Source organism: Perna viridis, chromosome 5, assembly GCF_037379345.1.
Source record: "Perna viridis isolate PV_CMFRI_1.1 ecotype Kerala chromosome 5, ASM3737934v1, whole genome shotgun sequence".
Classification (NCBI taxonomy): Eukaryota; Metazoa; Mollusca; class Bivalvia; order Mytilida; family Mytilidae; genus Perna; species Perna viridis.
Window position 1 is genome coordinate 1,778,564 of NC_142449.1, and position 23,607 is coordinate 1,802,170.

Sequence of the window (23,607 nt, forward strand, 5' to 3'; positions counted from 1 at the left end):
ATGTCAAGCCTTTGTTGACATCATCACTAAAGAAGTTTTACAGTCGTCATCTCAATTTGAATGAAGGATATTAAGTTTCTGTACTGACAGAAAAAAGACAAGATATCTTCTGGAGATTTCACGTTTTGACAAACCATCGAACTTGACTCTTCCCAGATTTTACTCACTTTCAATCTGACGGATACCATTAGCAAAGCAGGATATGTTTACCATAAAAAAGTGATTCAGTAAAGGTTCCATTTGTTAGTTAATGTTATATGAAACTCATTCAGTCCAAACCTTCAAGCCTAAAACAAAGTTCACAGATGCCATCTAGTATAAGATAATAGCAAAAAGTAAGAAGAATGTAAAATAAACTCAAGTGGTCATATTTATTATTGCACTTTTCTAGGCTTTCACGTGAATATAATTTATCAATAAAAAGACAACAAAACTAACAATGATCCTTCAAAATTGTTCCTTTCTAACATACATAGCACTTGAGGAGCATTAATTCATTAAACAAGACTTCTGTTTGATTTCAACAAAGACAAAATTCTATTCATCTGGCTACATGGAATGTTGTTTCCCTTGCTCACACACAAGTTTCATATGTACCCATTTACACATTCATATAACAATACAGTTCCCTGTTCACACAGATTAACATAACAATATAGTTCTCTGTTCACAACAGATTAACATACACAATATAGTTCTCTGTTCACACATAATTACACACATACACAATAAAATATATTTCCCTGTTCACACACATTTCATTATACACACTAACACACAAAAACACATAAGAATATGCAATCTATAAATTAGCTTTCTAACTAGTAAATGACATTTCAGTATTATTTGTAAGATTAATTGAAAGGTTCATGATTCATATCTCAGTAAACAGTCTTCACAAATAACCAAATCATATTTAGATAATAAAATTGAATGGACCTCACAGATCATTCATTTGAAATAGGACAAATTTTTTGGGATTGCATTTTAGAAGTTGCTAAATTCAGATGTAGTAGTAAAACCCTTTAATGTTATGTTAGGGTAATATCTACATCTTACAACATCCGGCAAAATAATCACAGGTACATGTCTTAAAAAAAAACACCCCTATATGAACGTTTGGTATATAAACTATATATGTAGGTGACTTTTTGGAGATAAATGCCAGTGGAAATGTTCATTGATACCTTGAAATGTTATTTAATGGAAAGACTAGGGGTACATCTTACATAATCAGATATATTATAATTCTTAGTTTACCCTCCATAATCACAACTAAGTCAAATAATTGACTATAATGGTTTAAAGATCAATATCCTCATTGTAGTAGTGACTTTCTACAAGGAGATCAATCATAATAGTTTGATATGTAACACCAGAGACAAGAGACTGATGGAACAACATCAGAAATGTTCTTCAGATTATGGATCAACATCAAAAATGTTCTTCAATTAATGGTATACATTACAGTGTCATTACAATTCTTGGTACAAAATGTCACTATGACTGTTACCATGTACTAACATAACTGTTACTGGTGACATTCTGACACCACATGTTTATTTATAATAAGGTAGTCGTCTTTACCTCATCATATGGTATACTTAGTTTCACTACCGTCTAGAGTCAGTAGTATTAAAGTCCTATTATCTATCCATACTAATCGTACCAGTTTTAATAAATTGGTTAGATTAGTTATAGGCAGAGGTTGTGTGGCAAACTGTTTCAGTAACTTGGTTTGTTGAGATCCAATACCAAACAAAGAAGATGATGCAGTCTACAAAAGGAAGTAACTCGATCATCAAATAGTAGCAGCTGATACATGTGCATTGATTGGATTAAATGTCTTGAGATAAAAATGAAGCCTAAAATAAAACGTTAAGAAGATTTTTTTTATCACGGTCCATTTCCAATTATGTATATAATATACCTACCTGCCAAAACCTGAGTTTATTATCTGTTTGGCTGTAAGTAGCTAAGACACCTACCTGCCAAAACTTGAGTTTATTATCTGTTCGGCTGCAAGCAGCTAAGACACCTACCTGCAAAAACTTGATTTTATTATCTGTTTGGCTGTAAACAGCTCAGAAACCTACCTGCCGAAACCTGAGTTTATTATCTGTACGGCTGTAAGTAGCTCAGAAACCTAACTGCCAAAACCTGAGTTTATTATCTGTACGACTGTAAGTAGCTCAGAAACCTACCTGCCAAAACTTGAGTTTATTATCTGTTCGGCTGCAAGCAGGTAAGACACCTACCTGCCAAAACTTGAGTTTATTATCTGTTCGGCTGCAAGCAGCTAAGACACCTACCTGCCAAAACTTGAGTTTATTATTTGTTCGGCTATGAGTAGCTCAGAAACCTAACTGCCAAAACCTGAGTTTATTATCTGTACGACTGTAAGTAGCTCAGAAACCTACCTGCCAAAACTTGAGTTTATTATCTGTTCGGCTGTAAGCAGCTAAGACACCTACCTGCCAAAACTTGAGTTTATTATCTGTATGGCTGTAAGTAGCTAAGACACCTACCTGCCAAAACTTGAGTTTATTATCTGTATGGCTGTAAGTAGCTAAGACACCTACCTGCCAAAACTTGAGTTAATTATTTGTATGGCTGTAAGTAGCTCAGACACCTACCTGCCAAAACTTGAGTTTATTATCTGTACGGCTGTAAGTAGCTCAGACACCTACCTGCCAAAACTTGATTTTATTATCTGTACGGCTGTAAGTAGCTCAGACACCTACCTGCCAAAACTTGATTTTATTATCTGTACGGCTGTAAGTAGCTCAGAAACCTACCTGCCAAAACTTGAGTTTATTATCTGTATGGCTGTAAGTAGCTAAGAATTTTCCATCAGCAGAAATAGCAGTAGCCACTATGTGACCAGAATGGGCTGTCAACATCTAATAAATATATTTAAATTAATAAATTGATTTATTGACATTTATAAAAGAGATATAAACCTAATAAATTAATGGTAAATTAAATGAAAAACTGAGAGCAAGCTCATTTAAAATACACCCTCCTAAATTGGACTTAAAGCATGCAGTCTTTGATGTTTCAGACAACAAAGCCCTAACCTTTATCTGAAAGGAATTTTATATAGGTTTGATACACTGGCACGGAAGCAAAAAGCCTGCCTCTGTTTTTACCAGTATTGGCTTGTGGGCTGGTCCCAACTTCGAAGACTGAGCATGTAGCATTCTTCACTTGGTAGAGCATGTTAAGAAGGATTAATTCCCATCTCTCTTCATGCAAATCAACATCAAATAAGGATGTTTATAATTATTTTTCATCAAAATTAACCAACTAGTTAAGAAGGAGATACCAGCATGTAAAACCCTCAAGTTGGATTATTGCACCTTTTAGGATCTGACAATTAATATCTTTTTCTACATATGGAGTATAAGCTATCTTAAACTACATCAAAATCCATTGAGTGGTTTTTGAGGAAATGCCCTTTAAATATGTGATAATGTAAAATCTGAAGGTCGGATTACCTCCCATTGCAAGATCCAACACTTATTGTCTTCCATCACAAACATTATTTTCATGATCTGTCAATGGGTTTAGGAGTTGTGTTAATAAGAATTGAATATGTAATACTCTTAAGTAGGATTCTCTCACCTATTAGAATCTGATAATGTCATTCAAATAAAAAAAAAAATAAAAAAAAAATAAAACACATTTTTGGGGGTGTATACTATGAGAGGAATGATCAAGACAAGACATGAATATAAGATGATTCCTTCACTATAACACCTACTGTTAAAGTACCATTGTTCGTGGTTTTCATGGGTAGACAAAAACACAAAATTTGGTTCTTAATGAAGAGGAAATTTCCATTGATGTGTATACTGAAAACCTCAAAAGCACGAATTCAAGAATCTTAGAACTTGTGTTACTTCCCTAATCCATAACAACTGGTATCCACGAACGAAAGTACTTGCACAGTATTTAATACTCTTAACTCTTAAGTTTGGTGGAATTTCACACTTTTAAAACTTCCTCATTAAATTGTTGTTCTGTCACTATTGCATATTTCCATTGAATATTATTCTTTTCATTTTTGCCCTGATTACACCTTAGAAAATATATACCTGACATTTGGAATGTTGTTTCAAATCATAGAATGCTAATCCTCCATTTTTAGCACCAACCCATATCCTTTTGGAGACAGGACACATGCTGACCATACTGAACCTGTGGATGATAAACTGTACAGTGTTACCAGAGAATAGGATAAACCTTTATCAGTAGTAATTATTATTCAGAATGGTTGATAGAATTTCAAATCAATTATTGTAGTTCAAGATTATAAGTAAAGTATGTTAATTTTACTGTATTTTTTTATCCAATAAATTTAATTTTCCACCATATTGATATCAATAGATTTTCATTGGATTATGTCATGTGGTCGGACCACAAAAAGAGAATGAACTACATACCAAATTTAATATCCACCCGATGAATATTAGCCAATATAATTGAGACAGAATCTGGATGGAAGATAAGATATACACTTGTTGAATGGAGATATATTATCTAAATAATACTCAAAGTTTTTAGAAGTAAGTTTTATATCAATATACTTTATCCATAAAATACTTGTTTATTCTCTTCAACTTACCTACAAATTGCTGGAAACAATTCTTGTAGTCCTTTGGATTTCAATGATGGCAAATCTAGACAGTGGATCGTAACATCCATAGCCTAAAACCACAAACCTCATAATGCTTAAAAGATGATACCATCATACCTCAGGTTTATATTTTTTTTCTATGAAGATTAGGTCATGTTGCAATAAATACACACATCACAAGATGACATTTTGATAATATTACTAATTAAGGGGGAAACGATTCACCAAAATCAGGTATTTTTGGAAAGATTTGGTTTATGGTATGTCATGGCCAGTTATGGTATTAATGATATGATGCTATTTTAAAACAAATTTGTTAGTGTTAGTGTTCTAGCTAAAATTATTTAAAGGATCAAATTCTAACTTTTTATTTCCTCTCATGCATAAGGAGCTTTGTTCTGTAAAACATGGCAATGACCACGAAGGATATATCATCTCTTTCAGTGTTTCGCATATGTATCATCAAGGATATCCAATATCACAATATGCATGTATGTAATTTTTTAAGATAAGCAAATATCAGTGCAGCTGATATAAATTCAATAACAATTTTACATTTAATTGGGAACTTCCAGTTAAACCAATTAAAACCATGATAGTTAGTACCCCAAAACATTATTTATAACGGTTTTAACAGGATGGCATTGTTAGTTCAGTTTAGTGTTGGGTGGTGTATCAGTGTTCATACATGGATGTCAAAATCTAACTTCTAGCTACCTCATAAGTTAAATTGATGCCCATAACATTACCTCAACAAGATGATCAGCAACATCATTAGGCATCTTTTCTACCAGGAGTTCTATGACCCTCAGGATCTCAGACTTGGCTCTGATCAACACTGAATTCTGTATATGGGAATGTTGAGTTTGTGTTGTCTGCTGCATAGCATTAAACCTAGCGACCTCCTTTGCCATGGTGATGATGAATGCTGGTGGGCGGGCTGTTGCTATGAGTGATAGAGCATGTCTAGATGTTCGACAGGCATCAGCTGCTGGAGACAGTGGTAAACCAAAAGTCATGCTGTAAATTGGTAAAATAAAGTATCAAAAGGTAATATAATACAGAGAATACACTGTGTCAAGGTATACAACACAGAGAATACACTGTGTCAAAGTATACAACACAGAGAATACACTGTGTCAAGGTATACAACACAGAGAATACACTGTGTCAAGGTATACAACACAGAGAATACACTGTGTCAAGGTATATAACACAGAGAATACAATGTGTCAAGGTATACAACACAGAGAATACACTGTGTTAATGTTTACAACACAGAGAATAATTGTTTACAGTGTTTAAACTTCAATACAAACATTGATAAAGTTGATTCTAATTTGTATTTTCTACCTTGGTACAAGCTTGTCTGAATCCACACATAATTCCAGGAGTCCCAGTAGTACAGCAGAAACATCTAGATATGGTTCCCATACTGTAAAACCTCTACCAATCAAATCTATAGCAGCTCTCCTGATAGGTGTATGTGCTGGTAGTCTACGGCTTGGTGGTTGTTGGAGCAAGAATGTCAGTGCTTTACCTATTTAAAAGGAGGCAAGTTTAAAGCACTTTTCTAAAAGTAAAAAAAGACAAAACAATAATCATAATGAATAATCTACTAAATTAAAATGTACAGAAAGTTTTTACATACACATGTATTACATAAATCATGACCAGATACTGGTAATAATTTATGTAACACATAAGGAGTTATACTAATTGCTTTCTCTATGGGAAACAATATGGAAGACCTAAGGTACTGTAAAGTTAAAAATGAACTGAAAAGTACCAAATCCAGTACTGGTGATATGAAATTCTTCACTGATACAAAATTCTACTTTGCTTTTTTTAATCAATAAAGCAACAGAAATTTGTCATTGTTTAAATACAATGTAATATACCAGTATCCATTTTACAGAAAAAAATAAGAAAATAGTTAAAATGATATTCAAAATTAAATGCTTTTTTTCTCGTAAAAAAATAAATATAAATATTCAGACTTTGGGCTGGTATGTCAAACATAAAACACCTATTCAGGTTATTTAGCTATTCAGCATGCTATTAATAACCATCTACTTGTATTTACATATGACATAATATTAAAAAGGGGTGAGGTTTGCTATCATGCAATAAAATATCATCTATATTTAGTTACAGTTTGGTTTACAGACCGCCTGGTAAAGACACCAAGTTTTTGTCACAATCATGGATATGTAACCAGGAATTTATAAAACCATATTCCTTCCACAAACAATAAGGGGAGGAGTATACATACATGTACATCTATTATACTTAATGTCACTGTTAGCTAAGTTTTCTATCAAAGCATAATCACCTGAAAATGTAGAACAATGGGAAATATCCATAGAAATACAGCAAACCACTTATATAATACTTGATAAACTGATTTCTGGTCAGTCAAGCCACAAGACATGATTTAAGTTCATATTAAATAGTATAAACTGACAAAATAGTTCAATAACTCTCAAATGATCAGCATAACACTATATCCAATATGTCTTAGAGTCACTGTAAACAAGATGCACAACTTAAGTTGTGTTAAGAATACCATCACTCAACAATATCTGTCAAACATTGAAAGGGGAGACATAATACAAGTCTTCATGTAAAAGCAATACATGCATACCAAATATCTAAACATTCCTTCCCATAGAAGGTGAGAAATACCAGAGAGTAACAGATGGATGGACTGACAAAGGTGATTGCAACACTGTCTACAGAATGAAATTTGAATAAATTATATCTGAGAACTGGCAGACTACGTAGTAGTACATAAAATCTTACTGGTATGTCTAGACAAGGAATAATTAGACAGTGTAAAGCCTTCCTGTTCTTTCTTGGACTTTTTTGTGAGTTCTATTTTCCTCCTGCTGGGCTCTATCTCATGACCAAACTCAGCACCAATTACACCCAGCATCACAATAGCAGTAGCTTGTTTTCTTCTGCTTTCAAAGGAGTAAGAGGATGTCCTGTGGACTGGTGTTTCTGAAAACATTTATCAGCAACTTTTTTTTTTTAACTTAATACCTCATATTTTCAATCTCAGGCTACTGTCATGACACTAAAACATCACATTATGTCAAATCAAGTGTGACTTTATTGAAAAACAGAATAATGCTAGTTTTGAATGTCACATTGCACTGTGATATTTTCTGTCTCGACTGCTGTTAGTCTCAGTACTGCATTACAAATGGTAAAATAGGACAATGACCTGTAGACTGGGTTCTCTAAAACCGTGTATAGAATTTCTCAAAAGATAGACAAAATAAAATATAATTAAAAATAAAAGCTTATTACTGCACAAGTATGGTAGACAAATCTAAAGACAGGTATTCATTATGCTGTGCCATGAACACATGATATACATGCCCCCTAAAACAAACTGAATAACTGCCATAACTTGAGAAACTGAACAATTTTCAACAAAAAGTACACAGGCTTTAAAATAATCATAACTAACATTTCCTTCAAAGATGGGTCAATAAAAACATGTCAGTCTTGTATTACAAATGAAAGAATATGACAATCCTCTACAGACTAGGGTTTCTTAAACCATGTAATGAATGTCTTAGTAGATTGGCCAACTCAAACTTTATATCTAATAAAAAGCTTACTGCACAAGTATGGTGGATAAATTTAAAGACAAGTATTTATATCCTTAAAAAAGTTAATCTATTAAATATTTTTTAAATGAACCCTAAACACAATAGGAAATTTTCAATGTCAGTAATTATCTATTTACCTGATACCATAGGGTCAATGTCATCTTCATCATCATCTTCTTCAGTTTTCTGAACCTCAGCATTCATCAAACTAAGATTTGGATCTACATATGTTGGGAGGTAGGGCGACCATTCATCAACAATAGCCTTACGACCTTCCAGACCAATCCTCCTTAATTCTGCTAACAGTAATGCCTGTGCTGCTTCTCTTATCTGTAATATTCACAGTTGATTAGTTCTATTATAGTGTGACTTACTGTCAACAAACATATTGTGGTCAATACTGTGGTAAAAAGGAAGGCAAAAGGTTACTGCAACTTTTTTCCACAGAATCAACAAGTTGGTGTGTGATATATCAAGAATATGTGACAAATTAATTTCATGTTTTTTTTGTTCTGGTATAAAATAAATCTTTGTGAAACAATGTATTCACCAGGTAGGTTTAATAGCTAACATTGTGCATCAAAGTTTTAAATTATCTATAATAAATACAATTGTGTTCATAATAATTTTCCATCAAATCTATAAATATGAAAATAAGACTTTTTTACAAAGAGAAAAAAACCTGAAGAATCAAAATTTTTAATTTAAAGCATTTAATTGATCTAAATAATTTTTGTAAAAGCCTTTAATTTGACATTCCCTTGTTACGTATTGTCTTGTTGAGTTATGATATAAAGCCTACCTCTAGACATCTATCCTGCCACCTCCTGGCTAACATCTCCAGTAATGGTGATTTGATATTGTCTTGTTGAGTTATGATATAAAGCCTACCTCTAGACATCTATCTTGCCACCTCCTGTCTAACATCTCCAGTAATGGTGATTTGATATTGTCTTGTTGAGTTATAAAGCCTACCTCTAGACATCTATCTTGCCACCTCATGGCTAACATCTCCAGTAATGGTGATTTGATATTGTCTTGTTGAGTTATAAAGCCTACGTCTAGACATCTATCCTGCCACCTCCTGGCTAACATCTCCAGTAATGGTGATTTGATATTGTCTTCTTGAGTTATAAAGCCTACCTCTAGACATCTATCTTGCCACCTCATGGCTAACATCTCCAGTAATGGTGATTTGATATTGTCTTCTTGAGTTATAAAGCCTACCTCTAGACATCTATCCTGCCATCTGCTGGCTAACATCTCCAGTAATGGTGATTTGATATTGTCTTCTTGAGTTATAAAGCCTACCTCTAGACATCTATCTTGCCACCTCATGGCTAACATCTCCAGTAACAGTGATTTGATATTGTCTTGAGTTATAAAGCCTACCTCTAGACATCTATCCAGCCACCTCCTGTCTAACATCTTCAGTTATGGTGATTTGATATTGTCTTGTTGAGTTATGATATAAAGCCTACCTCTAGACATCTATCCTGCCACCTCCTGGCTAACATCTCCAGTAACGGCGCTTTGATATTGCCTGACCCAACCATTTCTGGCAGCAATACACAGTGCAATGCTGCCAACAAACTCCATCCCTGTTTGATCTGGGCCTGATGTAGCATTGCTCCATCTGTCTCATCCTCACTAGTACCTTCTGAGCTTCCTCCATCATCCATCAAATGGGGTGGCTGAGGTGCAGGGAAACTCTTCCTTGAAGAACTGAAACTAGACAATATGATAATTCCCTCATATAATTATTTCATAATATACAAATATCATATACCATTCTTAATTGTATATAACATTGAAAAACATCAGTCTTGTAATTTAAAAAGAAATACAACAAACCACCAATTTGGCCATCCTTTAGAATAAACTGAATTTATTACTTAGAATTCAAAAACATCATCCCCATGCACCACATAACTTTATCAGTACTTTAGTCTTTAGTATTTAGAATATTCTTAATTTCCATGGTAACTCCAACCAAAGACTTTGGATTTCATGACATCACTAGTTAAGATTATTCTCAAACTGAAGTAATTTTTGAAGGTTTGAGGTGCAGGGCCATATATTCTGCATTATTTAAAGGAAAGACATAAAGCTTATCTAATATCTGAATTACCTTGACCTAAAGCATTGTTGAAGAGTTCCAAATTCCATGTAACATACAAATTATAAAATCTCATTACCTTTTCTTTTTAGTTGGTTTTGGTCCTGTCTTTATGAAGGCAGAGTTAGTCATACTCATCAGGGTATTAGCTGTAGATATCACACTCAATAAATGTTGTGTTGTGATCCCACTTGATATCTGCCATCTAGATCTTGTAGAGAATGCCCTTAATTCCTCCCTCAGGGATTCAGCTGTGGCCTTAACTGTAGAGGATTTCTGAACTTCTAGACCATCTAGTTCCTGATCACTGTCAGAATATGCCCCTGAGCCACCTTCAATCTGAGACAATAATGTTGGTTTTCCTGGGGTGGTGGGCTGAACTTTTGCTTCATCCACACTTACCTGGGTTTGGTTCAACAAAGATCTATGCCAAGCAGGTAACATCAAGCACATATGTCCATTTCTAGATATCAATCCATAAGATATAGGAACCTTGGGTTTAAGTAGTCCTAATTTGTTAATACACAGTTTATCAAGATCTGGGTCCAAACCCCAGGCATGTAAACAAGACATAAACAGTCTAGCTATCTCTAGGGTCAGATTGTTAGAATCAGTTATAATCACACGTTTTTCACTTGATCTTCCTCTGATGGGAGAAGTTTGACTCTCAGGAGAAGGTTTGTGTACTGGGGAGAAACCAGTTCCCTCAGTTTTAGCTTGTATTTTCTGTCCAATTGAATCTGCCTTGTCTTTAATCTTGGTTAACATTCCTAAAAATTAACAATTAGCTACACATATACCAGATTCTTAAATGCAGAAAATCCTCGACAAAAAACTAAAATGTGTACAACATGTACAATGGTTAGCAGTGGGAAATAATACAGCATTGGCTTATATTTCATATACCTACAGTGCTGATCTTACTATACAGACTTTCAACAGAAATTTATTTTATAAAATATAATTAAGTGGTTTACCTAAAATTTTAGCCTGAGCATCTGAATATTCTGATCCAGGTATGTCATAGGATGGTAAGATAAACCCTTTAGCTTCTAACTCTCCTGGAGACATCATAGCATACTCATCTGTTAATAGTTGAACTGTAAGTACAAACAAAAACCCAGATATTCAATAATTACAAAATACATAAAATTCAGAAATAAAATCTTAAGATATCAAGTCTATGTAGGAGGCATCTGTCTCCCGGTTTCATGAATTTCTCCCGCAAAAACCTTCCGTAATTGAATTTATCATTTTTTTTGGTCATTTATTATCTGCCATTTTTGTTTGCATTAACAACCACATGAAAGCGCTTTATTGTCAAATTGCTTGGAACAGCTGATCGACGTGTAGTCTCTCAATAATTATCTTTGTTCCCTTCCACAAATAGCACGTTTTACAATTTTTAATGGCAAGTGGCGTCAAGAAATGACCCAACTTAGGATACCAAACACAACTTACTGTTCCATGTGACTAGTCATTTTACTGACTTGGTGAAAGAAAACATTCGCTGGCAGTAATACTGCAGAGAAATTTTCATGTTAAAGGACTAACTGTACAAAAATCATAAAGCAGATTATCACATCAAATCTTGAGTCTACAGTGATTGAAAACAGTAAACAGAACCATTAAGTATTTTATGTGATGAAAGCAATGATAGCGGTGCCAAAAAGTTCTTTGCTACTCTTGTTTGCATTTTTAAAGATGGAAGCAAGTCTATTAAAACCAGATTCATTGACATGCCAGTGGTGAATTGTAATCAAGGGAACCAAGGCCATAGTGGTAATCAAAAGAATGTAATCCAGGGACAAAGACTAGACATGGAAAACAGACATACACAACAAAGAACATAAAGTAATTAAAACCATACATACAAAGTAAAAGCAAATGAATAACTCGGACTCCACTTAAAACTGGGAGCATGGACCAGGTGCACCGGTAGGGTAAGTGTCCTTTGCTTTTCTAGAAACAACCACCAAGTTGCTCATAAAAAGTCAAGTCCGGGGTAGACAAATGAGGAAATGAAAACTGTGATCCGTTTAATAAATATGTTTTCATGGTGCAGATTGATACACCATAACGATCCATGAGTACATGATGACAACCGAAAACATTCTGTAGCGATGACTTCAATCTTATAGCAACATAACCCTGTTCCAGAAGCGTATTTGTTAGAGTTCTAGCACAACACAAAAATTCTGCATAGTTTTGGCAAGCTCTGGCATAAGGTATGAGTTGTGATATATCAGTAAAGACCAGATCAGAACTACCCCATACATAGTGATATTAATATATCAGTACAGACCAGATCAGAACTACTCCATACACAGTGAGATTAATATATCAGTACAGACCAGATCAGAACTACTCCATACACAGTGAGATTAATATATCAGTATAGACCAGATCAGAACTACTCCATACACAGTGAGATTAATATATCAGTACAGACCAGATCAGAACTACTCCATACACAGTGAGATTAATATATCAGTACAGACCAGATCAGAACTACTCCATACACAGTGATATTAATATATCAGTATAGACCTGATCAGAGCTATTCCATACACAGTGATATTTCTGTAGTAAATAAACAGCTTTGTCATCTTTTTCTTTGGTGTCTGATTATAACTCTAAAACAATGAAAATACAAAAGGGAGCTTCATTTCATAAATACAAACAATGTTCTTAAATATGATAAAATTCTTTGTCAAAGTGTTTTTGAATTATTGTAAGACAAACAGATGGACATAGTACACCATCAAATAAGGCACAGTAAAATAAAACTGTTTATTTTACCAATCAAAGCCTCAGTATCAAAGAAGATGATATGAGCATCAGGATCTCTGGTATTAGTTCTGACCCCCTCAATATCCATAGCATAGTTCTGCTGTTTACTACCAGTATCTACATGTTGACTTGGAACATTTATACCAGGGTTGTATAACTTTTGTTGGGCAAGGTTCTTAAATGTGGCCAGATTTCTTCTCTTTAGAGCTTGTGATAGTGTTATGTTTGGATTGACAAGGACATCTACAGGCATAGCATTCTCATCACAGTTGTTCAATATATCCTCAGCTGTCAAACCATGTACAACCCTATCTAAATGACCTACAATACAAGACAAATTCAAGGTCATTCATACTGAAACATATAAGTACACAGAAATCAGAAATAAACAATTTGTACCAAAGAAATGCATAGGAAACTATCAAATCATGACTTAAATATATATGAAATTATCAAATATTGATATAAGAGTTATTACTGTAAATTTTATATTTTAATGGTTTTAAGTAATTTTGCTGTTACTGTTGTTGGATATAAAGATCTTCAGTTTAAAATGAGTAGCTGTCAATATCATGTGCTGTTTTGAATATGATGTATTGTAATGTATAAGTCTTTTCATCTAAGAAATGTGTTCATACAATTTTATTCTCTGCATAAATATTTACTGCAGGAGGACTTAAGTACGTCTCAGCAATCAAACAACTGTGTTAACTATTTACCAGTTTCCATCTGCCAAACATATACAGTGCCATCATTACAACTGACAACCATAAAATCATCCAGCGGTCTCCACTTGATAGTCTGAACAGGAAATAGATGGCGCCCTGCTAACATAATACACTTCTTCTCTTTTAGACTGAGGAGTGCCACAGTATGATCACTCCCTACAGAGCAAATAGATGTTAGAATTCTTTGCTGAAATAGAACAAAAAGCTGAATGGGATGTCAGATATCTAACACATTTCAAATATTACTGATTATGAAAAGTTATCATCATGTCAAAGCAATGTACTAAAAATATACAAAAATGAAATATTAAGCCCAGTAGAAGCTGAGAAAAATGCCATCTTAAATGATAGTGAAAAACAAATGAAACGAGAAAAAGAGACCAAACAGTTTAATTGCAGAATAGCTTTCAAGAGTAAGGGTTTTAAAGGCAAATTTGTAGTAATGAATGTAATACATGTAACTCAATAAAATAAAACTTGAATCTTGCTTGTCTTAGGATTGGTCATATTCTTTACAGTCTTCAGTGTTCAAAGATAAAAATCAAGATTTTTAAAAGGCTAAATAAATCACTAGTGGTCACTGGAATTTATAAAAAGATCCCAGAAGGCAAAGTAAATAAAATAACAAATATCTACAAATGTCCTGTAATTAACATAACTGAACTAATAACCCTATATCTTTTAACACTCACATTACAGTTCATAGGAGGAACCAATAACTGAGTTATCTCCCCTCCATGAACAGTAAATGTATGCAACCTGGTCCCAATAAACATATCCCACAGAATAACAGAGAAGTCAGATCCACCAGATATCAAGTACTGTGGCTCATAACGGGTGTTTTCATTGAATGGATACAGTAGTGTAGTTACTGTACCATCATGACCATCTAAAACTTTCAGTGGGACATCTGAAAAAATAAAACAAGATTATAACTCATGGCCATCACAGAGGTACATCTATAAACCACAACAAAACTTGTAACAGGATTATCAAAAACCTACAGAGGTACATCTATAAAGCACAACAAAACTTGTAAGAAAGTTATCAAAAGTCTAGAGAGGTACATCTATAAACCACAACAAAACTTGTAACAAGGTTATCTAAAACCTACAGAGGTACATCTATAAACCACAACAAAATTTGTAACAAAGTTATATAAAACCTACAGAGGTACATCTATAAACCACAACAAAACTTGTAACAAGGTTATATAAAACCTAGAGGTACATCTATAAACCACAACAAAACTTGTAACAAGGTTATATAAAACCTACAGAGGTACATCTATAAACCACAACAAAACTTGTAACAAGGTTATATAAAACCTACAGAGGTACATCTATAAAGCACAACAAAACTTGTAACAAGGTTATATAAAACCTACAGAGGTACATCTATAAACCACAACAAAACTTGTAACAAGGTTATATAAAACCTACAGAGGTACATCTATAAACCACAACAAAACTTGTAACAAGGTTATATAAAACCTACAGAGGTACATCTATAAACCACAACAAAACTTGTAACAAGGTTATATAAAACCTACAGAGGTACATCTATAAAGCACAACAAAACTTGTAACAAGGTTATATAAAACCTACAGAGGTACATCTATAAAGCACAACAAAACTTGTAACAAGGTTATATAAAACCTACAGAGGTACATCTATAAACCACAACAAAACTTGTAACAAGGTTATATAAAACCTAGAGGTAAATCTATAAACCACAACAAAACTTGTAACAAGGTTATATAAAACCTACAGAGGTACATCTATAAAGCACAACAAAACTTGTAACAAGGTTATATAAAACCTACAGAGGTACATCTATAAAGCACAACAAAACTTGTAACAAGGTTATATAAAACCTACAGAGGTACATCTATAAAGCACAACAAAACTTGTAACAAGGTTATATAAAACCTACAGAGGTACATCTATAAAGCACAACAAAACTTGTAACAAGGTTATATAAAACCTAGAGGTAAATCTATAAACCACAACAAAACTTGTAACAAGGTTATATAAAACCTACAGAGGTACATCTATAAACCACAACAAAACTTGTAACAAGGTTATATAAAACCTAGAGGTAAATCTATAAACCACAACAAAACTTGTAACAAGGTTATATAAAACCTACAGAGGTACATCTATAAACCACAACAAAACTTGTAACAAGGTTATATAAAACCTAGAGGTAAATCTATAAACCACAACAAAACTTGTAACAAGGTTATATAAAACCTACAGAGGTACATCTATAAAGCACAACAAAACTTGTAACAAGGTTATATAAAACCTAGAGGTACATCTATAAAGCACAACAAAACTTGTAACAAGGTTATATAAAACCTACAGAGGTACATCTATAAACCACAACAAAACTTGTAACAAGGTTATATAAAACCTACAGAGGTACATCTATAAACCACAACAAAACTTGTAACAAGGTTATATAAAACCTAGAGGTAAATCTATAAACCACAACAAAACTTGTAAATGTAGTATCAAGGTTGTCTAAAACTTTCACAAGTTCATCTGTAAAACAAATCATACAAGACCTAAGGACATCACCCTGAAATACAACACATTATCTGGAGGTTATATATCCATAACCAAATATCAAACACCTATCATGTAAAGAAACAAAGTTCCAGCCTTGAAAAGAAGCAATTGTGAAAAAAACATAACAAATTTGACATTGCAGTCAAAGTTTAAGGCTTAAGGTCATCACCTATGGTACTTGGTCAAATAGGCATGAGGTGATTTACCCAAATGTCAAATACCAAAGCCTATCTCTTTTTGTGACAGAGCCCTAATTACTTCCAGTCCTACCTTTATGTTCTAATGTTTTGTCCTCCAGTAACTGTAGTATAATACTCTGTGTAGCCACAGCTATAACTATTGATCCATTATTCCTGCCACAGGCCACCTTTCCTTGAGATGGGATGTAGATTGTTGATGTTATCTTCAGTGGTTTATGCTTATGGTCATGCTGGAAATGTACAATAAAGATTCAAGTTACTCTATCATTTCAATATAATGAAATTAGGATGAAGTGAGAGCTTAATGAGCATGCTTACATACCCCATGGCAAAAAAGGAGTGGTCCATTTAAGTTTGTATATAAAAAATGCAAATAAAAAAAAATTGCCATTTTTGACTGTATGAGCAAAATATTCTACAACAAATAATGTGTCCTTATGGTATACTAAGTTTTGTAAAATTCTCTTCCATAATTTTAGAGGAAACGCTTCAGTCATTTACTTCTGCAAACTAATTTCAAAGCGGCATAACTCAAACAAAATTTCCAGGTAAAATACACAACTACATATTGTGTCCTTACTAAATAACAAATTTCATGAAATAGCAGTTGAGCGGACAAAAAGAGGATTGAAATATGTACTGACAGATGGACAGACACATATCAAAATCTAATTTTGCGTGGTATAATTAATGCATGAAGAAAATGCAATATTAAGAACTTTAAGAAACAAATATTAAAAGAAAACAGCTACAGACGTGAGTGCATTGGTTAAAGGTGTATGTTAAAGTAAAAGAGATTTCCTAATCAAATTACCATTATTTGACTTCTTGGACATTTTGTTATTTTAGTACTAGAAGATATATAATGAACTGCATAACACATTACCTTAATGATTCATTATATGATCAGCTTATGATGATAAGAGAGTTAAATAAATTTCTGAAGTTAAATCTGCATGAAGTAGGGTAAATTATGAAAGTCTTGTATTCACATAGCTATTCTGCAGGTGCGTAGCTGCCGTTAAGCTTTTGCCTGCACTTAATTTTGCCAATTTTTTTTTTTTTCTGAGATAAGATACATCCAGGAGAGGCATAAATGGTGCTCTAAAACGCTATCTCCGCGGACTTTCGGGGGGGGGGGCTTCCCCTTGGGACCCTTAAGCGGCCCCAGACCCCCTGCCGTAATTTTGCCTACACTACAATTTGGCCTCAGCTATGTGCCTGTTCTGTTTATAAATAAAAGCAGTGAAATAAACATACAAAGCCATCAATGATTCCTGGTGGAGTTTCATACAGACTCTTCCATACATCCTTCAGGCTTTTGTGAGTTTTAGGTGGTAATGCTGAAATTTAAACATATTCTTATATTGTCATACAAAAACTTAATCCTTCAATCATACAGAGTCTTAAAACATTAAAACTGTGTATACAAAACATCCTCATGTCATGACTTTTTAAGATCGATTTTTTGGTTCACAATGGCCAGGAATGTCGCTTACTTATAAAGTATAACTTGACACCAGGTTGCCCTTAACTCTAAATTAAGACAGTGTCCTAGAATTCCACTTCCCCACCACAGGAGGCAAGGTCAAGTTTTGTGTGGAAAAGTTAATTACGCTCCACTTTCTTTATGGTAAGTAGAAGTCTGAATTTTTTAAAGGATTTATTAAGTTTGGAAAACAAATTTCAAGTGTGAAAAAGTTAATCTTCATTTTGAGTTTTCCAGCAGAAGCTAAAATTTTGAAAAATCCTAGAACACTGCAGGAATTTTTCACCTTGTAATTCAGATCATGCAGATTTAAGCTCAACACAACATAGTATTGATACAATTAGCAGTAATATGGAAATGTGAAAGTAATAAGGGTATTAATGAATTTTTATTTGTTGAGATTTTAATTTGTGTGTTTTAACTTTTTGGATTTTTTTATTTCATTATCAACCACAAAAATAACATGTCATTTAGGTAAAAAAAAAATGCAATTTAACCAATAAATAAATCTGAATAGGAACACCAATTATAATTTTACCTTCTTGGTATACAAACCTGGTAGTCTATCAAAACTTTCCTGTCTGACAAGAGTCATCTGTCTCTCTGAAACTACTGGAAGAGTCCATAATGTAACTTGTCCCTCAGAATCACCCCTAATCAGAAGAGGTGGAACAGCCTTGTTACCTTGACCGGGATGAAAGGTCATTGCAGGTGTGCATGCTGGAGACTGAAACGAAAAAAGGCTCCCAGAAGTCTCAATTGCCCACCTGGTTCAAGTTTGTCTTTCAAGGGCAATAAATTTAACAAGGAGTTGTCCAACAATTTTGACTAAGAACTTTGGTAGGACTTATCATAGGATCATTTCAGCGATTGAAAGTTTCTTTCTATCTATTATAGTTTTCAAGATATTGGCTGAAAACTGAAAAACCAACATTTTTCATCTTACAAGGACAATAACTCTTACAAAGAGTCACCTGACAACTTTGACCCCTTAAGATTTTTGAAGGCCTTATAATAAGGGTCATTTCAGCAACTGAAAGAATTTGGCTAAATCTAACAGTTTTGGAGATATATGCGAAAAACTAATGTCTGACCCCTATGTTCTATCTTTAGTAATGGCGACCATGTTTTTCAATGGATAAAAAATCCCTACAAGTAGTGTCAGAGGAGAAGAGTTTTGAAAAATTGTCAACGACAGATACCAAGTGATGGTAATAGCTCACATGGCCTACGGCCAGGTCAGCCAATAAAAAGTAAGGTTTATCAGAAAGTACATATGTACTGATACATTTAATTGAATACACTTCATTTCATTTGTTTTTTATGGGGTCTCACAGTGAAACACATTTTATTGTACTTATCAAAATAACACAACAAAAATCTCAGAGGTTGTAATATTTATGTACTAATAATTTCATTTCAGAAGTAACATGCTTTCTGATTAGATAAAAAATTGTGTCCATATTCTCATAGACTAAATTTAGTAATGTGACTGTGATGTCAGGAACGACTGTCACATATTTTTCGGTCTATTTGAAATACCAGGAACCTCAAGGTTATTTCTTTATAGACCAGAAAAAATGTAAGTCATTTCTTAAATGTAGTTAGTACTGTCCAATTAATTTAAAACAATACTACTTTGGGAACTAGTTGCCTCATATATACCAGAAAGTAGTCCATAAAAACAAAGTACCTACAGACACTAGGATCATGTACGATACTTTTTTTGTGATTTAGCCAAGTATACTAACTTGATATCATCTTAAAGCTGATCATACCTGGTATACACTGAACATAAGTTTTTAACTAAGATTAAAAACTTGAAGTTTTAGAGCCTAGAACATAAGGGTCTTCATGCGTTTAATTTTTTCAATACATTGCTGCCACTATATATATTTCAATTTTTAAGAACATAATAGGAAATGTTGAGGAGTATATTGACAACTTACTACATCAGAATACATATCTAATATATAATATGCATGAGGTGAGGATGGCTGTGGACTGTGTTTGTGGTATTCCTGGCTCTCAGAATCAGCACTGAAAAATGGTATAGAATGTGTTGAATCATATTATTAAAGCTAACATATACTGGTATTTGACATTTACTTCTTCAAACCATATGTAAGCTTAAATTTTCTCTTCACACAAAAAAAATACCATTTTTTTAGAATCTGTCATAAAATGATCTGACATATAGAAGTCTCTTGATAAACAACTATAAGTAAAACATAAACACAATATATTCTCTATAAACAGCTGTCATACAATGGACATAGACAGAAATAAATAAAATAAAATTAGCAGTAACAAAGTGATGCTACTGGTAAATATATGTGGAAAAACAAAGGAAACTAACAAATGACTATCAATAATATCAAAAATAAAGACAAAACATATATATGAAGTAATATAATACTATTGTGTACAGCTCCATGCAATACTATCAGGTACAGCTCTGTACAATACTATCATGTACAGCTTTTCACAACACTTTCATTACAGCTCTGTACAATATTAACTTGTAAACAATAATAACATATGTCTGTACAATACTATCATGTACAGCCCATACAATATTATTAGACTATTTAATATTTTTTCAACAAAATGGGCCAGAGAAACTCCCGCAAAATGAAAAAATATTATATAATCTGTTTATTTTCAGTTTTCCTAACCTAAATATGTAAGTTTTATAAGTGCTGCAAAGTTTCCTATTGGGACTATATTTTTGGCGGAGTGCTATGAGATGCCGCATATGTTGTGCAGCTATACAATAATTTTCATTCTCACTCGACTGGCATGAGCCTGAAAATTATTGTATGGCAAGATCAAAGGGATTTTAAACAAAATAGCAATAATCACATGTACAGCTCTACATAACACTATAATTACAGCTATTTACTATTCTATCCAATACATAACAATGATACATGTACAGCTCTATCCAATACATAACAATGATACATGTACAGCTCTATCCAATACATAACAATGATACATGTACAGCTCTATCCAATACATAACAATGATACATGTACAGCTCAATACATTGCCAACATGTACAGCTCAATACAATTTTAACATTTAGAGCTCTACACAATACCAAAAAGTACAACCCTATTCAATATTAATATGGACAGCCCTGTACAATATGAACAATGCAGGCCTCTATATGTAACAATACAAAACATGTACAAGCATTTAAACATTAATGTTTTAGAGTTGCATCAACATTTTGGCAGCCATTTTGTTACCTAAAGCAAGAAGTATCTATTTTTTAATTCTTTATATACAGTACCAAGACATGAATGAAGTTAAGTTAATAAAAAAATGTATTATGATGTTTTTTAGAGAAATTAATAAACATCATGTACTCTGTTATGTATAAGACACATCATGTACTCTGTTATGTATAACACACATCATGTACTCTGTTATGTATAACACACATCATGTACTCTGTTATGTATAAGACACATCATGTACTCTGTTATGTATAAGACACATCATGTACTCTGTTATGTATAAGACACATCATGTACTCTGTCATGTATAAGACACATCATGTACTCTGTCATGTATAAGACACATCATGTACTCTGTTATGTATAACACACATCATGTACTCTGTCATGTATAAGACACATCATGTACTCTGTTATGTATAACACACATCATGTACTCTGTTATGTATAACACACATCATGTACTCTGTTATGTATAAGACACATCATGTACTCTGTTATGTATAAGAAACATCATGTACTCTGTCATGTATAAGACACATCATGTACTCTGTTATGTATAAGACACATCATGTACTCTGTTATGTATAAGACACATCATGTACTCTGTTATGTATAACACACATCATGTACTCTGTTATGTATAACACACATCATGTACTCTGTTATGTATAACACACATCATGTACTCTGTTATGTATAAGGCACATCATGTAGTCTGATGTGTATAACACACATCAGATACTCTGTCATGTAAAACACACATCATATACTCTGTTATGTATAACACACATAATGTACTCTGTTATGTATAACACGTATCATGTACTCTGTTATGTATCACACATATCATGTACTCTCTTATGTATAACACACATCATGTACTCTGTTGTGTATAACACATATCATGTACTCTGTTATGTATAATACATATCATGTACTCTGTTGTGTATAACACATATCATGTACTCTGTTATGTATAACACACATCATGTACTATGTTGTGTATAACACACATCATGTACTCTGTTGTGTACAACACACATCATGTACTCTGTTATGTATAAGTTATAAAACACATCATATACCCTGTTATTTATAACACACATCATGCACTCTGCTATGTATAACACACATCATGTACTCTGTTATGTATAACACACATCATGTACTGTACTAAGCTATATATAAGTTGTAAAACACATCATATACTCTGTTATGTATAACACACATCATGTACTCTGTCATGTATAACACACATCATGTACTCTGTTATGTATAAAACACATCGTGTACTCTGTTTTGTATAAAACACATCATGTACTCTGTTGTGTATAACACACATCATGTGCACTGTTGTATGTAACACACATCATGTAACCTGTTATGTGTAAAACACATCATGTAGAGGTACATTGTTATGATACAAACTGATTGGAACCAAACATTGATTGATATCAAAATTAAGAAGATGAAATGAGAGCAACTAAGACATCTACATGCACAGGTATTTTATGTATCAAACCCTCAATCATTCATGCAAATAATCCTGACATCAAAAAGCTTGCTAAAATGAACTTAAATGAAAATTTTTAATGAAGCCAAATTAAAGCAAAAAAGCATTTTCCAGCATGTTTCATCTTCAGAACTAATGACATGTAGACTAAGAGCAGCAAAGCATCATCCATTAATGCTGAAAAACTGAAATAATAAATATTGGCAGCAAGTAGTTAATGCATGACTTCGTCTTCTAATAACCCTTTAAAATAGTCCTACATGAATTTTTCATGGAAATGTAAATTGTGATATCAGTAAGTCAGAGAATTAAGGATGAAAACAAGAAGGAAATATCTACTGCTATGGCTGATTCTATTGACAACCACTTTTTACTCTATGTCCTTTCTCAGTGCCTCAACCATAGCATGCTGGGATAACCAATAGTGAGAAACAGAAATTATTTAGAAGCAGGCATGTTAAGCATGTGACAAGGACTACTCACTCCACAGAACTAGAACTGTAATGATAAGGATATTATATATGTCACTGTGACAAGTAATAAATGAATTATAGAAGCATGATCATATAATGTTAAGTATCTGTATCACTATATAAAACTGTGTATTCCAGCATGGGACACATATCTAATATCCATCAAATCTGCTATTTACATATACATGTAAATATCC

At 33.1% G+C, this 23,607-nt stretch overlaps 1 protein-coding gene across 8 annotated transcripts in view; it reads right to left on the minus strand.

The window, feature by feature from the left end:
* Positions 1 to 357: 357 nt before the first annotated feature.
* Positions 358 to 23,607, minus strand: part of LOC148615563 (WD repeat-containing protein 7-like) — a 36,785-nt gene continuing 13,535 nt past the window's right edge. For 4 of the 8 annotated variants that reach the window (XM_088581931.1, XM_088581929.1, XM_088581926.1 and 1 more), the window contains 19 exons: positions 23,421 to 23,435; positions 20,123 to 20,213; positions 18,729 to 18,900; positions 17,945 to 18,027; positions 16,755 to 16,914; positions 14,601 to 14,818; positions 13,900 to 14,095; positions 13,190 to 13,501; positions 11,365 to 11,487; positions 10,467 to 11,157; positions 9,750 to 9,999; positions 8,406 to 8,598; positions 7,448 to 7,648; positions 5,996 to 6,182; positions 5,392 to 5,662; positions 4,631 to 4,713; positions 4,101 to 4,203; positions 2,799 to 2,903; positions 358 to 1,777 (listed from right to left, as the gene is read on the minus strand). In XM_088581931.1, the coding sequence (XP_088438057.1) occupies positions 1,592 to 1,777; positions 2,799 to 2,903; positions 4,101 to 4,203; positions 4,631 to 4,713; positions 5,392 to 5,662; positions 5,996 to 6,182; positions 7,448 to 7,648; positions 8,406 to 8,598; positions 9,750 to 9,999; positions 10,467 to 11,157; positions 11,365 to 11,487; positions 13,190 to 13,501; positions 13,900 to 14,095; positions 14,601 to 14,818; positions 16,755 to 16,914; positions 17,945 to 18,027; positions 18,729 to 18,900; positions 20,123 to 20,213; positions 23,421 to 23,435 (3,640 nt within the window). In that variant the 3' untranslated portion in view covers positions 358 to 1,591. The remainder of the gene's footprint in view (positions 1,778 to 2,798; positions 2,904 to 4,100; positions 4,204 to 4,630; positions 4,714 to 5,391; positions 5,663 to 5,995; positions 6,183 to 7,447; positions 7,649 to 8,405; positions 8,599 to 9,749; positions 10,000 to 10,466; positions 11,158 to 11,364; positions 11,488 to 13,189; positions 13,502 to 13,899; positions 14,096 to 14,600; positions 14,819 to 16,754; positions 16,915 to 17,944; positions 18,028 to 18,728; positions 18,901 to 20,122; positions 20,214 to 23,420; positions 23,436 to 23,607) is intronic. The other 4 variants (XM_088581933.1, XM_088581932.1, XM_088581930.1 and 1 more) reach the window with 1 other exon arrangement.